Source organism: Nansenia antarctica (assembly GCF_963989245.1).
Source record: "Nansenia antarctica genome assembly, chromosome: 4".
Lineage (NCBI taxonomy): Eukaryota > Metazoa > Chordata > Actinopteri > Argentiniformes > Microstomatidae > Nansenia > Nansenia antarctica.
Genome location: NC_137689.1, coordinates 67,498,708 through 67,513,924, shown reverse-complemented (window position 1 = coordinate 67,513,924; position 15,217 = coordinate 67,498,708). Strand labels below are relative to the sequence as shown.

Genomic DNA, 15,217 nt, shown 5'->3' with positions numbered 1-15,217 from the left:
TTCTTGGACAGTTCTGTGACAAAGGAACCACCCAGCCATATAAATCTTCTGAAGGTGTAAACAGCGGGGCGACTGTGCAGGGCAACCTGAAAGTGACAGCCAGGTCCGTGGGGAGCAGGGGTGCGATTGGCTGTCAGTGGTGTCTAGCATGGCCGTCAACACAGGTGGCAGCAGGGGTAGGTGTGTTTGTGTGTGTGTGTGTGTGTGTGTGTGTGTGTGTGTGTCCGTGAGTGCGTGCGTGCTTGCTTGCGTGCGTGCGTGCGTGCGTGCGTGCGTGTGTGTGTGTGTGTGTGAGCATGCGTGTTTCCTAGGTGAGCGAATTCCCTAAACCCTTCACTGTCTCCATTGTTGGTCTTCCAGTACCGAAGCATAGGCCAACCCCAAATTGAATGAATCCTCAAAAGAGGTGTTGCCCTAAGCCCCAGCGCAATTATTGTTTTGTGTTAGTTTTTTTTATTATTATTAATGGGTTAGTTTATTTGTTATGTTATTTTGTTGTGTGCCTTCTTTTTATGCATGCATGGAACAGCCCATAGAAATATGACAACATTGATTGGAGTGGAGATAGTGAACATGAGTCCTCTAAACAGGAGGTAGCAAAACTATAATTGGTAGACAAGAACAAGAGCAGACTCCTTATTAAATCATCACCAGTTCAGATCTGTTCATAATCGTCTGAGATGAACCCTTACATCACAGCTTGAGTGAAAAATACTTCTCATGTTTGAGGCTTAAAGGGTGGGGGGGTGCATGGCTTTTTGTAGCCCTGCAATTTGCAAGGTCAACTGGATTTGAATACTAAAAGGATTAATAGAGTGGATTGTCTCTGGGGGGTAACCAACCTGCACAGTCAAGATACATATAAACAAAGTATGGATACTAAGGTCTCAGACAAATCAGACCTGCATTGCAGCATTCACAGCTGCACTGCAAACATTCCTCTAGCCAGTAGTTGAAATTGAAAGTTTTGAGGATTGTTGGGATCGCTCAGGTCAAGTCCCCTCACAGCTACTGTAGATGCCTTCAGTTTTGTCTGAGTTCGATGTGTATGTGTCCATGGCAGAACCTCAAAAACCCTGCATTAAATGTGACTATGGTATTATTAATGGAATCAGACACTCAGTATTTTGACGTCAAACGGAATGGTAGCGAACACACATAGCATAATACTCATGCACCTGTATAAATGCAAAATTAATGAATTTAATGGCTTGTTTGCCTGCAGTCCCTCTCTCTCTCTCTCTCTCTCTCTCTCTCTCTCTCTCTCTCTCTCTCTCTCTCTCTCTCTCTCTCTCTACAGGCCTTGTGCCAATATGGAATAGCCTGACCTTGTTCTGTTGCACATTTTCCTCCTATTCTTAGTGGAATAATTAGCGCTACAGCAACCAGGCCAAATGACACTTACGGCTTCTGTCTTAATCGCTAGCGTGACGCCAGTCCGTACTCCGGGGGCTTCCAAATAGGCCTACTGCTCATCTCCCTCCGCTGCAATCAAGCCTGTTGTAATCAATTAAGATTATGGGCAAAAACCAGGAACAGGTGCCAGTAAATGTTAATGAATTCCTCTGTATGCACGCCTGTGTGACACTCGTTGAATATTTAAACGTAGTTAGCCTGATTCGAGTGACGGAAAGGAGGGGGTGAGGGTGGGGGTAGGGGGGGTTCTGTAAGACCCTTGTGGTGGGCGGCAGACCCAAGCTGGAGTAACATGTTTGCTTTCACTCCAGACACAGACAGAGACAGTTTAGCTAAGGTGCTGTGTCCAATTTCTTTACCTTCACACCTGAAGTGTGCCCTTGTTCACAGGACAGGGTGTAGGCACCGGCTTGAAACCATCCCCAACTACAAGATCATTCTATTTAGGTCTAGATGGGGAAGTAAACAGGTCCATACTTCAGGGAGTGGACTCTAGCTAGAGAACTGGGACGGGGTCAGATTTCGGCAGGGAGTCTTGTACCAAGATGCAAGTTTTGCAAGTGGGCCTGTAAGCTCATAGAAAGCAGCTCCGCCATTGTAGCCCACCATTCTCACACCGCTACACACAGGAAATGAAAGCCCCAGCTACATAGAGGAGGCGCAGATAAATCAGGCTGGACTCGACGCATTGGCAGCGGTGTTGTGTGAATTTTAATTGGTTTATTTGCATGTTAACAGGCTCACACTTCCCCCTGCAGATGGTAAGGCTGGCCTCCCTTGCACACGAGGCAGCTGGCATGAGCTGGACCCGTTATTGAGTCAATGTGACAGTCATATGATAGCGTTCCTGCGTCTCCCAGCCTCGAGGCTGAGCAGAGCCAACAGTGTCTTATTGCTCTCAGGCTTCTCAAAGGTTAATTAATAGACCTCCGCCTGTGTCGGCAGTTGAGAAAGACCAATGACAAGACTTTGTTTTGACAGATTTAGATCGTATCTTTTTTTTCTTTTTTTTTTCTCTCTCTCTCTCTATCTTTTTTTAACCCTGGCGAGAGGGAAGGTGTCAGTATGTTTGTTTTGGAGTTGATCTTTGGGAGAAATTAAAAGACGGTTCTGCATGACTGGGTTTGTGAAGGGCCGTGTAAAATCAATTAGCGTGCGGTTGTCTTCTCCAGGGCACGAAATGCCATCACTTTGCATGATTAGAGAAATCCATGTCCAATTGTGGGGGGTAAGATATGATTAGAATTGTAATATCATATTATCGTCTGAATAGCAACGTAGCTATTTGCCTGCCCTTCATGCTAGAGTATAGAACCTTTCCTGTGCAGATAGACAGGTGTATACAAATCAATAGTGTCACTTTTTCCAAATAGTATTTACAGAGGAAGATGTGTTTGGTAGGTGAAGTCTGACAGGAATTATCAAAAAAAAACATCGCTCCAAGGAGCACCCTCAACCACCATTATGGAGCTAGTATAATCCCTAATTGCTTTTTGTCAAGTTCGGTGCTGTTCCGAGAGATAATGAAAATGTTGTTTCTCTGTAATCTCTTTTGCGATATTTAACATTGCTTAGTGGTTTGGTAATTTGGTTTGGGGTTGCAAAATTCATCTGAGTCTGCATGGAATTAACACTCTTGCTAGCCTCACACAATATCTCAAAATATTCATCAAGAAAATCAAAATAATTAGTAACACTTCACATTAGCTTTCTCAAAACCTGTCCCGTAAAGCAGAAACTACTCAACTGTTCAACTCAATATCTATGCAAATATGAAGTAATTAGTAAATATGAATGTAACAATCTGTAAGAATTACATTGTTACTTGAGATATTGTAGCATTACTACACATGCACTCAATACTCAATAGCTACTCAATATTATAGTGTTGCCCAAAACCACCAAAAGAATATTACACATGAATCTGCCCCTCTTATCCTGATGTGTTATCACAGTGAAAAGCCTCTTTTAGACCTCAGGCAGATCCATCTGTACAAAGACCAGTAAAACATGTTAACTCGACTATGCTTTACCACTTTGATGTGCTGTAATGGTGCAACAACTCAGATATCCACTTTCTCTCTGCGGCCACTTATCTACCTTGTAGTGTATTCATGTTAAATCACTGATATCATACGGTACACTCTCCTTTTCGTATCCATAAACATGTGTATCCAGTACATGTACATAAGGTACATGAGACATACATAAAGGCTTTATAAATCATTTATGAGTGCATAAATGTCATGGCCAAAGATGATACATTTGACAAAGTGCTACATGTCAGGACCTCTTATAACACCCTCAATGTAGTACTGTATGAATGTGCGTATGAATGATTTATAAGGCATACAAGTAGGTGTCATGAAGGGCTTAAGAACACTTCATTATTAAACTTCATAGAAGTTGCAAAAGTGTGACCGTTTTGGGTGTTTTCTGTGTTTCAGAGTATTAAAGTCAGCTGGCAACCACCGCCACCAAATACCCAGAACGGCTTCATCACAGGGTACAAGATCCGCCACAGGAAGACGGGTCGCCGCGGTGACCAGGAGGCCATCGAGCCTAACAACTTTTGGTACCTGTTCACAGGTGAGCCCCTCAGCACCAGAGAACAGAATCTCTATCCCAGTCCGGATTACAATTAATCCTTTGGACATTATGGAATATGATTGGCAGGATTTGCAGGACAATAACGTGAATAATTCAACACCCAGATAATACATACATAATCTCTAAACACTAGAAATATTGCATTTGTTTTCTCTTGATACCCACATGTATAGGAATGTTTTGATACCTTTGTGGCTTAGCATTTTCTTTTCTATAAATATTTGATAGTTTGTTCAATGATTTAAAGCCTATTTGGCATTACATTATTCACAACAAGTTGTGAAAGGGTTACTGAATCAACCTTCTAAAACACATTGTCTTAACAGTATATTCAACCTCATATTGTCAGAAAATACACAGTTCAATTTGTGACAGAAGACTGAAACAGACGAGATGGGATCTATTTGCCCCCCGGGGTTTTTTAAGGGGGGAGGCGGGGGGGTGATGGGCCACACAACAGCAATACAGTAGGTGTTCATTTATAATGCCATAAGGTATTATTTTCAATTCTGAATTCGAATGAAAATGATATTCCTTTTCATTATTTCCGTGGTGATTAATATCTCGATCCTTCCCCCGTGAGGAATTCATTTCACAAAGGCATGCATGTGTGCTCTGCTAATCCAATACGCTCCTCCTCAGGCCCATCTGGGCTAGCTGTCGGCGCAAATAATTCCTGTTTTTGTCTCTTAATATAAATAGAGTCCGGGAAATGTACAATCATCTGTCGAGACGAAGTCCCCTCCTGATGATTCCCTCCCAGTAATGGAGGGAGGAATAGACGACTACAGTAGACACACACAAAAACGTGTTGCCGGTTCAAATAGAGGGAGAGACCTACCATATAAGAAGGGACACTGTGCAGCAATAAACAGCTGATGCAGAGGGTTTTCTGCAGGGTAGCATATGTTTTATGATGATAATATGCATAACACTTAAAGCATACAGATATAATTTATCATAGGCCTGTATGAAGCCTTTTAATGACTAATGGATTCGATAACCCGAAAGGCCACTCGATATATAGATTTGACTGCACTATGCTTTGAAAAGGCTGTTTTGCCTATCATAATTTCTCTGCTGTCATTTATACACATCTCTACCAGGTGCTCAAAGGGAGCCGTGTGCGGTGCGTTGTATCTCTAACAGATGTTTGATTATGTCCTTCTCCCTATTCAGGCCTAGAGAAAGGCAGCCAGTACAGCTTTCAGGTGGCAGCCATGACGGCAAATGGCACAGGACCAGCCAGCGAGTGGTACACAGCCGAGACACCCGAGAATGACCTTGACGGTGAGAGTAAAACCCATTTTACGCGTCTGCCTCTTCGTACGTGTCTGTGTTCTCCTCTAGCATGCTGCCGTCCTGTCCTATCCCCGCAGGCTGCCTGGGATCTCCCATCCAAACATGTCCATAGCCTCTGTGTGAGCGAGCTAGTTAAATATTTATACTGGTGAGGCCGAGGGTATTTACATACAGTTTTTACAGACCGAGTATCATACAAGCGTTCAACGTTCCTTGTGCATCCTCTCGGTCTATGCTAATGTGGCAGTCAGGTGGGAATAGAGAGAGTGAGAGACAGCTAGAGAGAGAGAGAGAGAGAGAGAGAGAAAGAGAGTCAGAGAGAGAGATGGGGTGGGTGGGGGGACAAAGTTCATTGTGAATACAGTATGCAAAATTGCTTGCTGTCCACTAGGGTCATGCTGGAATTGACTGGCAGTCTGCTAACTGTGAGAGGACATCATTGCTAGTTACAGCAAGGCCACTGCACTGTGCTTCAAACTTAAAAGCAGTTGTGCTTCATGTAAATTATACATAGCATGCATGACGGAAACAAGCTGTGGCAGCCGGGCAATTAGGGAGGGATGTTTTAAAAAGGTGATGCTGTAAAGGAATCAGCGAGATAAGGAAAGGAATCAATCAAGGGGGAGATGCATTTAGGGGATGACACAGGACGTAATGCAATTCTAATGGATTATCACTCAATAAACCGATATTAACCCCCCACGCCCCACCACCAGAGGATAGGCTAAACACATTTTCGTAAGGCATGAACTGTCACATCTGATTAGCATTCCTTTGTTCACAGGTTTAGCACGTTAGCGATGTCACTGAAGCTTCCATTTTGTTTCTTGTGTACAGTAGAACTGAGCCAAGCTGAGGTGTATTGTACTGTGCTGGTCTGGTTATGCACCTACCATAGTTGCTTTAACAGTAGCCTAATGGAAAGGACAATGTTAAGCGAAGAAAATATCCCCGCCAGCACAGTACATTAGGTTGACCATGTAGTGTGTAAAAGTCCTTTACTGAAGCTCACATGGATGGTTCATTTTAACAGAGAGCCAGGTTCCCAACCAGCCAAGCTCGCTCCACGTCCGCCCGCTGCCCAACAGCATCATCATGAGCTGGACCCCGCCCCTCAACCCCAACATCCTGGTACGGGGCTACATCATCGGCTATGGCGTGGGAAGCCCATACGCTGAGACGGTCCGGGTGGACAGCAAGCAGCGCTACTTCTCCATTGAAAATCTAGGTGAGTTCTTCCTCTACTCTCAACCTTTAACGATGAACTGCCCTTGGCCTTTGATAAAAAGCGACTGACAGAACAAATCTCCACAGAACCTTGAATCGTACAGAGTATTTAAAGGACAGAATGAATTTCACTGCCTCCTTTTCACATGTTTTAGCGTAGTTACGGTACAAAGCAGCCCACTGCTCTAGTGGAGACCCTCTGAGGACTACAGTACAGTGATGGATGAACCCTCTGATTCAATAACCGGGCAGTTTAGAGCGGCAACCGTTTTCCCCTCGTGTGTGTCTGAGGGCTCCTCGTGGGAGGGTTTCGTGGTCAATATGTCAACACCTGTCTAGTGAGAGGTAGCAGTAGTGGATGTTGGCTCATTTCCGAAATAGGCATATCAAATTCCCGTCGTTCTATCACATGATATGATTAAATGCGCTCTATGCCCTAATAAAATCAGAGTTGTAGGAGCACTGTAGAGAGAAATTCTGCGTAATAAATTGCAGCCGTTAGATCATTATGGAGACCAGCTGAGAGAAACGCCATGAATGAGCTAATAGCAGTAGCGCTTAGAAAGGATTAGTTGGGATTGATCCACATATATTCTCCTTGGGATGCAGATTATAGCTCTAAAACTGAGGGTAGTTTTGACAGATTAGATGGTAACTGGGACTTTTAAACTGTTGCGCAGCTATTCGCTGCTGCCTGACACTGCATTTTGTTTACAGTAGTACCTGACTGCCTTTGCAGTATCTAACAACCTGCTTGGTAGAGGTCTGCAAGCCATGAACAGATTAGGGCCGGGCTCGGGACGATTTTATTTGGCATAGATAGGGTTCGGGCCGGGCTGTTTGACGCAGACACACATAGCGTTCCGACACTAAAAAAGTGAGAGTGTCAGCAAGAATCAAGATAGGCTTCTGGCACAGTAAGGATTTCAGGCCTGTGCAGACCTCTACTGCTTGGTGTGTGTGTGTGTGTGTGTGTGTGTGTGTGTGTGTGTGTGTGTGTGTGTGTGTGTGTGTGTGTGTGTGTGTGTGTGTGTGTGTGTGTGTGTGTGTGTGTGTGTGTGTGTGTGTGTGTGTGTGTGTGTGTGTGTGTGTGTGTGTGTGTGTGTCTTTGTGTCTTTGTGACCCACAAAGGGGTCATGTATGGGTCATGTACTGTAATCTATCTCTCTACGGCAACATGGATTAGACCAAAGACAGGACTTAAGACTGGGGATGGAGCCAATAGCTTTCCACATCTGAACAGCTGTATAGGACATAACTGTGTGTCTGTACGTTAGTCTCTTTGTCTGTGTGCCTGTCTGTCTGTTTCTGTCTGTCTGTCTGCCTGCTTTTCAGACTGGCTTTCTGCTGGCTCTCTCTCTCTGTCACTCTCTTTCTCTCTCTCTCTCTCTCTCTCTCTCTCTCTCTCTCTCTCTCTCTCTCTCTCTCTCTCTCTCTCTCTCTCTCTCGCTCTCTCTCTCTGTGTCTCTGTCTGTCTGTCTGTCTGTCTATCTCTGTGTCTGTCTGTCTCTATGTCTGTTTGTCTGTCGATCTCTGTGTCTGTCTGTCTTTGTCTGTCTGTCTTTGTCTGTCTGTCTGTCTCTGTTTGTCTGTCTGTTTCCTGCTGCCCAGCAACCTTAAGTCACTGCTGACCATGTCAGTATGGGAATAATAATGACAATAACAGCTATGAATTGTAGCCTATAAATATAGCGCTTCTCCAGATCAAGGTCCACATAGTGCAGTTAAGAGCGCTATAACATCACAAGAGGACAAGAGAGAGATGTAAGAAACAACAAACGAAGGAATTGAAAGATTACTGTGTGTGTACTGTTGAGAGCGGATTCTTTTCTTTCTAACAGTTTTTAGACCATTGTTCATAGGAATTATTTTAATACGGACATCAACATGAATCATCTACACAAAAACAAGTTGTCGTCAAACTTCCTTGCTATTGACATAACATCCATATATTTCAATAATACTAATTAATTCTGTTTTATAAACAGCGTTTAATTAGAATCCATTATTTAAGGGAATGTAATAAGAAAACGCTTGAAGTGGAAATTTCATTTTAAAAAAGGACTTGCAATTTGCATGAGAAAGGAGACAATAACAAATTGGAGGGTTTTAATATTCATCGGAAGCCTCCTCACTTGATAATGGATACATAATGAAAAATGTTACACTCTTATGTGTGTACGTACAATGTAGACACCTACGTGTGTACACAAAATATATTATTTATGTTATCATTTATGAATGTGTGTGTTATTTCCGAGGAAAACATCTCAGGCGCAGCATGTGCTCAAATGTGTTGGCTAAGCAATCCTTGTTCCTATCTGAGTTTGGCAAGCAGCAGATCATCAGAGCAACAAACCTCATCAGAGTTCTTCAGAGGGGCACAGATACAAATTAAACAGAAAAAGAAAAAAGTAGGATACTTTTGTCTTCTGTAAACATTGGTACTGTACGCTATTCTTATCTCTCCCTTGCTGCTGCAGCTCCCATTTAACTTATGTCAGACTTATCGTGTCTTTACACCTGGCCTGACAAACACTCCCATCAATATTTAAAACCAAGTCCACCGGTTGCCATGGTTTCAATATTATTGAACATCATCTGGCTAAAACAAGCCTTTAAATCAGGAAGGTATTTCCTGCCGTTCCGAAAGGAAATCCAATTAAGATTGACAGGAACCTCTGGACGGGCCTGGACTGTCGATAGGGCAATCAATCAAGCTCAGTCCGCTTGGAGGCTCCTCTCCCTGCACAATATTCCACCCTGCTGCTGCTCAGTGCTTATTGGCTGGGCTCAAATTCTGGAGGAGGCCAGGGGAAGTGGACCCGCACACTTCTAGTATAGAAATAGGAATATAGATATGACACGGCTATTGTTAGATCTTAGTGGTATTTCTTATAATGTAATCTGTGTGTCAGTTCAGGATCACACTGTTCTACTATTGTCTGTCATGTTTAGAGAAGATGGCCTCTGCACCTGGCAGACAGGCTGGCATTCGGGCAGACCTTATCTGACTCCCAGGGGCACCGACATTGGGTGTCTTGCGTGAGCCGAGGCGCCAGGGCTGGCTGATGTGTTGATTATTACGATGTAACAACTGTGATACCATGAGTGTTTAAACCATCCTTGGCCGTTGTGTGATTGTCTAAATGCTGATCTCAGATGCCAGAAGACGTTCATTCCGTATGCAGTTCCTTCTGTTTAATAAACCTGAGTGATCATTACGACCCGTGTTTTGAATATACTTGTCACTTCGTGATTGCTGCACACCTGATCTATCCAGAGATGCCACAATGCATTTAAGATGATGATGATGAAAACCTTTATTGTCCCCAATGGGGAAATGTTGTTGTCAAACAGCTTAGTAGGGCAGACAGAAAACATTCAATAAATAAATAAATAAAACAGTGCAGGCTCAATAAGTAAACAGTGCAAGATAAAGTGCTCAAGTGCATGTATAGTCCAAGTAGCAGTCTTAACGGCCTCTCAGCTCCAGGTCTCCCCCACCCTGCAGGGCCTGGTTGTAGAGTCGGAGTGCAGCTGGAATAAAGGACTGTCCAAATCTTTTTGTACTATGATCACGACTATCCTCTATAGATTGATTCATAACATCATTATCGACAAGAAGATCCTTATTCCCACAAAAGAAGAGAGAAATACAGTATCAATGATGGATGGGACTTTTTTTTCTCCATTTCTTTTTACCTTCCTAAAGAGTCTCTTTAGACTTTATGCAGTAGACAGTAGCTGTAGCTAAAGATGTGTAATTTATAGTATTTCTCCTCTTTCCGTGACTTTGAGACGAGTCAGTCCAGTATAGGTAGAATGGATGGCTCATTGTAACGCATGGAATGGAATGAGAAAATGGAATCAAACACATACTGTAATTTGATACCATTCCGCATGGAATGAGAAACTGTATTCCTCATTCCATCCCATGCTTTACAATGAGCCCGTCCTCCGATTTCTACCTCCACCAGCCTCCCCTGGATGAGTGCGTCCCAGCATAGAGGTTGATGTTTGTCTGGGGAACTAGAACAACTTAAAAAAGGACGTTTTGTGACTGTTGCTGAGCATCAGCATATTAACCTTTTATTTATCTTAAAGTATATTTGCATATACAAGAAATTGACTCTGTGAGGTTGGTACATAGGACATTAAAATATATATATATATTTAAAAGAGAATAGCAAACAATAAGAACAATAAATTATGTAGGCTGTGCGAGACCATGGGGCAATGAGGCTGTGAAGTGGGTATGGGACATGTACACTATAAAGTAGAATAAATGTAAAAGAATATAAATGACACTAGGAGCCGACCACTGGAGAGGGAGCTCCAGGGATGTCATGTTGTTTCGTTCAACAATGGCGGGTAGAGAGGAGATGAATAGAGCCAGAAAGCATAAAAAGGCTCGTAAAGGAACTGAATAGCAGCTGTCCGCATTCAGAAAAAGAGAGTCATTTACTGTACAGTATGTACTCATTGGAGTATGAAGGGTTTCTGGACGTTCCCTCTTCACCTTGTGGTGTATTTAGAGTACCGTGTTATTGAATGAATGAATGAATGAATGGTCTTTATTGTCATTGATATAGTACAGGTACCAAACAACGAAATTTGGGAGGGGGGGCTCCCCTGGTGCTAGGAAAGAAGAAGAAAAAACTCAAAAAACAAGAAGGGAAAGGAGCTGGTTACGTAAATAAAGGCTATGTACACTATCCACTATACTATACTGTACAGATAATCTAATATATGATTAGTGTTCCTTTATGTTCCTTTATGTTCCTGTTAGTTTATGTTCCTGAACAACCTTATTGAACTCGCACTTAAAGCTTCCATTCAGTTGACCTCTTGCATTCAGTTGAGTTGTTTTTCTCCGCTTTTTTCACTTTCGGTGTCTGTAATAAATACTTTTACCGGTGTTATTGTCTCTAATAGAAGTTTTCTGGATATTTCTACCACAGAGCCCAGCTCCCACTATGTGATCTCTCTGAAGGCCTTCAACAACGCGGGCGAGGGGGTGCCTCTGTACGAGAGCGCTGTTACCAGGTCCATCACAGGTATGTAAAATGGTCTGCACTTATACAGCGCGTTATTCCAAAGCGCTTTACACACTCTTTCACCCATTCACACACACACACACCAATGGCGGCAAGGTACTATGCAAGGTGCCGGCCCGATCATTGGGCAATTTGGGGTTCAGTGTCTTGCCCAAGGACACCTCGACACGTGGCCAGCCGGGGATTGAACCGGCGAACCGCCGACCTTGCGATCATTAGACACCGGCTCTACCTCCTGAGCCACAGCCGCCCCAATTATATGTCACTTGCATATAGGTATGTCACTAGCTACTGTAGACTTGTGGCTCTACTGTCACCCTTGTTGTGATTGTAGAGTTTAGTGTAGTTATATATAGCATATATGTATCTCCCAACAAGTTTGTATCTAATTAATGATTGATAATTCAAATCCAACCCTACGTATACCCTCGTCATGACTGTTTGAGGAACGTCATCAAATCATCACATATCATGACCATTGATCATTCCTGTCGTTTTAGTTTTTTTTAAACAGCGGTGAATTAGCAGTAGCACGCTAGTAGCGACCCTCTCCACATCCTCTAGCTCGTCCCTTGTGAACAGGTGTACAGGTACAGTATATAGATCAGGTATATACAGGTAGAGGAGATTATCCTTTGTAGCCTCATGAAAAGGATGCTTTATGTCAAGCATGTGATGATTTCGAAAAAAAACATCAATGAAAGTGACAGAACAGGAGGAGACAGTAGTTGTAGTGGTACCTGTGTCAAAGGCATGGCGTGTCTCACATGGTCTCCCGACACACATCGCCTTTGATTGAATCCCTCCCAGAGAAGTACGGTAGGTCTCAGAAAGGGAGGAACTCAGAGGATGAAGGAGTGCTGCCATACAGTACAGACACTCACACACCCTCCTCAGAGAGAGCTGATCACAGCGTTGCGCACCTCAGAAGGAAATCAGAGCACCTTGCTGGCAGCCCTACCAGTGAACTTTGCGTGCCCTTGATGTTCACACAGGAGGCTCTGTGCCACTTTAATACCGTAGGTTTATTTCACATGCATCCAAGGTGGTGCTGTTGCTTCCTATGTTGTTATCATCAGTATGATAGCCACAAGGCTATAGGCACAATTCACGTATGCGTTTCGATTTCGATTTTTCAACCTTAGATAGCGTAGTTGTTTGAGATGTAAGAGTAATATAGCGTTTGTGGTATTCACTACAGTACTACTTCAGCATTTCTTCAATCCAGGTTGAACCGATCAACCGAAAGATTAGATGACGTGCTGAGACATGGACGCGCACACATACACACACACTTCCATCTACTGGGGCTTGGCTAGAACATAAGAAAGTGCAACCCTAACGCCCTTCCCACCCTCCACTCCAGGACTTTGAAGAGAGTTGAAGAACAACCGCTCGACTACGCGGCCATGCTCCCTCCCTTGCAAGGTCACAAGCAGTAGCACACTGCAGCACATTCTAACGTTTAACATTCTGATCTGGCCTCTAGCATGCTCTCACATAACGGAGCTTGACGGAGATCCAGGGCCCCGCGTCGGCCCCGGCGCTGCCGCTGAGAGATATTCATCATTTAATGCCAGCCCACATCTTTACGAGCCGCATTAAAACGGCTTGTTAAAGCCATGCCAATAAACACTGCGGGGGAATATATTCCCATCCATCCACCACTTCCACCATTTAATCTTCTGTGTCTGAGGAGCAGGGGTGTGGAGAGAAATGGATAGCTCACCCACCCACCCATCCAACGATCCACCCTCCCATTCACCCTCCCCCCCACCCACTCACCCCGAACACCCCCCCCCCCCCCCCCCCCCCCACCCATCTCACCATCTAGCTACTAATTTAGCGATGACAATGGAGAGAACAAAGTTTTTCACATAACTGCCATCCAACAAGATGTATTGGGTATTGCTGTCTGCTTGTGTCTTAGGTTTTCATCAGTATTCTAATGCGCACCGCTGATATTTGACCAATGATGCGATAGACATCAGGCTATTACCCAGGAGTATTACCCAGGGTCCCATTCATCTTTTTTCCTAGCTCGACAAAATACGTCGCTGTTAAGAACACGCACACATTCATTTTATGTGTCAGAATGAAATTTCACCTGAATGCTCAATCTGTTTCTGTCTGTCTACCTGTCCTCCCCTGGGATTCAGCTGTGTAAATGTACAAATGTATTTTTATTAGGTGCCGTTTTACTTAAACTAATATATGATGCATTATTACTCGTTGTAAGCATGTTTGAGTCCCCATATATTTCATAATCAGCTCAGAGTATGTCTTTCTACAAAGCATTTTTCAACAAACTAAAATGACATGTAACAATATGTACAGTATGTACAGTATGTAACAATATGACAACATAATAATGCATCATACTGTACCTATTGGCTTTACTTCAAGTGACAACTCGGTTTAGATGCCAATTAGCGATTGTCATTAACAACCAGTTTCCTGTGTTCTTCCTAGGTGTGGCTGTAGTTTTAACTGGTAGTTGATGCTGGCTGGTAGCACCCTTGTTAGCGGTAGCAGCACTGCTCTATCATGTCTAGAGTAATGGCTTTCTCCTCACTGTATGTCTTCTTCTCTCTTCTCTCTTCTCTTTTCTCTATTCCTTTGTCACTTCCTGCTTCATCTTTTTCTCACTCACATTTTCCTTACTGCATGATTCTTCCACGGTTGGTTGCATGTTCATGTTATTTTGCATGATATAACATTTTCCATGTGTGTGTGTGTGTGTGTGTGTGTGTGTGTGTGTGTGTGTGGTGTATGTCTGTGCGTGCATGTGTCTATGTGGTGTGTGTGTGTGTGTGTGTGTGTGTGTGTGTGTGTGTGTGTGTGTGTGTGTGTGTGCAAATCCAGACCCCATTGACCCATCAGACGACGACCTGTTCCATTTGTTTGATAAATTCCCTACTCCCATCCCAGATACGTCCACTCCCATGATCCCTCCAGTAGGTGTTCAGGCGGTGGCGCTGTCCCCTGACTCAGTGAGGGTCAATTGGGCCGATAACTCCATGTCCAAGAACCAGAAGACCACTGAGGTCCGTTACTACTCGGTCAAGTGGAAGACCAGCTATTCCACTAGTGGCAAGTTCAAGGTAAGGTTAGAAGGATGGGTACGTTATTTTGTACAATAAATACATTGGTCTAAGTAAGTGAGTGAGTGACCTATACATCACTCATCGTAAGTAAAACCATCGATAAGAACAAGTGCAATCAGCAGTCACAGCGCTAGAGAAAGGAAGATTCAGGTTCAGGTACAGTAATGTAGGGTGTTAGGGGGTGGGGTGGAGTAGCTGCCCATGTGTAGCCTAACATGATTTAACCGGATGAAGATGACGTTGGGCGAAACATTGTTTATGATTCACAAATGTTTTGAAAATAAACGTTATAACTTAACTTTTAGAAACCATAAGATCAACTTGTATGAGAAGCGAACAGTGACATGACACAGCATCTGTCTGCCAGGGTTAAGCGTATTTGCATCTCATATTTGGAAACCTGTTGATTTACATTACATTTAGCAGACGGCATTTAGCAGACGCCTTTATCCAACAAATACATACATTTGTCTAAGTAAGTGAATATCTATCAGT

The 15,217-nt window shown here is 43.5% G+C and overlaps 1 protein-coding gene across 1 annotated transcript in view; it reads left to right on the top strand.

Annotated features, from left to right (window-relative positions):
* The window catches only part of dcc (DCC netrin 1 receptor), a gene marked incomplete at both ends in the record, with an annotated part of 204,317 nt that overhangs the window by 150,690 nt on the left and 38,410 nt on the right, over positions 1 to 15,217 (top strand). The window contains 5 exons of the mRNA XM_080528242.1: positions 3,864 to 4,005; positions 5,206 to 5,316; positions 6,362 to 6,556; positions 11,520 to 11,615; positions 14,547 to 14,719. Coding sequence (XP_080384368.1) covers positions 3,864 to 4,005; positions 5,206 to 5,316; positions 6,362 to 6,556; positions 11,520 to 11,615; positions 14,547 to 14,719 — 717 coding nt within the window. The remainder of the gene's footprint in view (positions 1 to 3,863; positions 4,006 to 5,205; positions 5,317 to 6,361; positions 6,557 to 11,519; positions 11,616 to 14,546; positions 14,720 to 15,217) is intronic.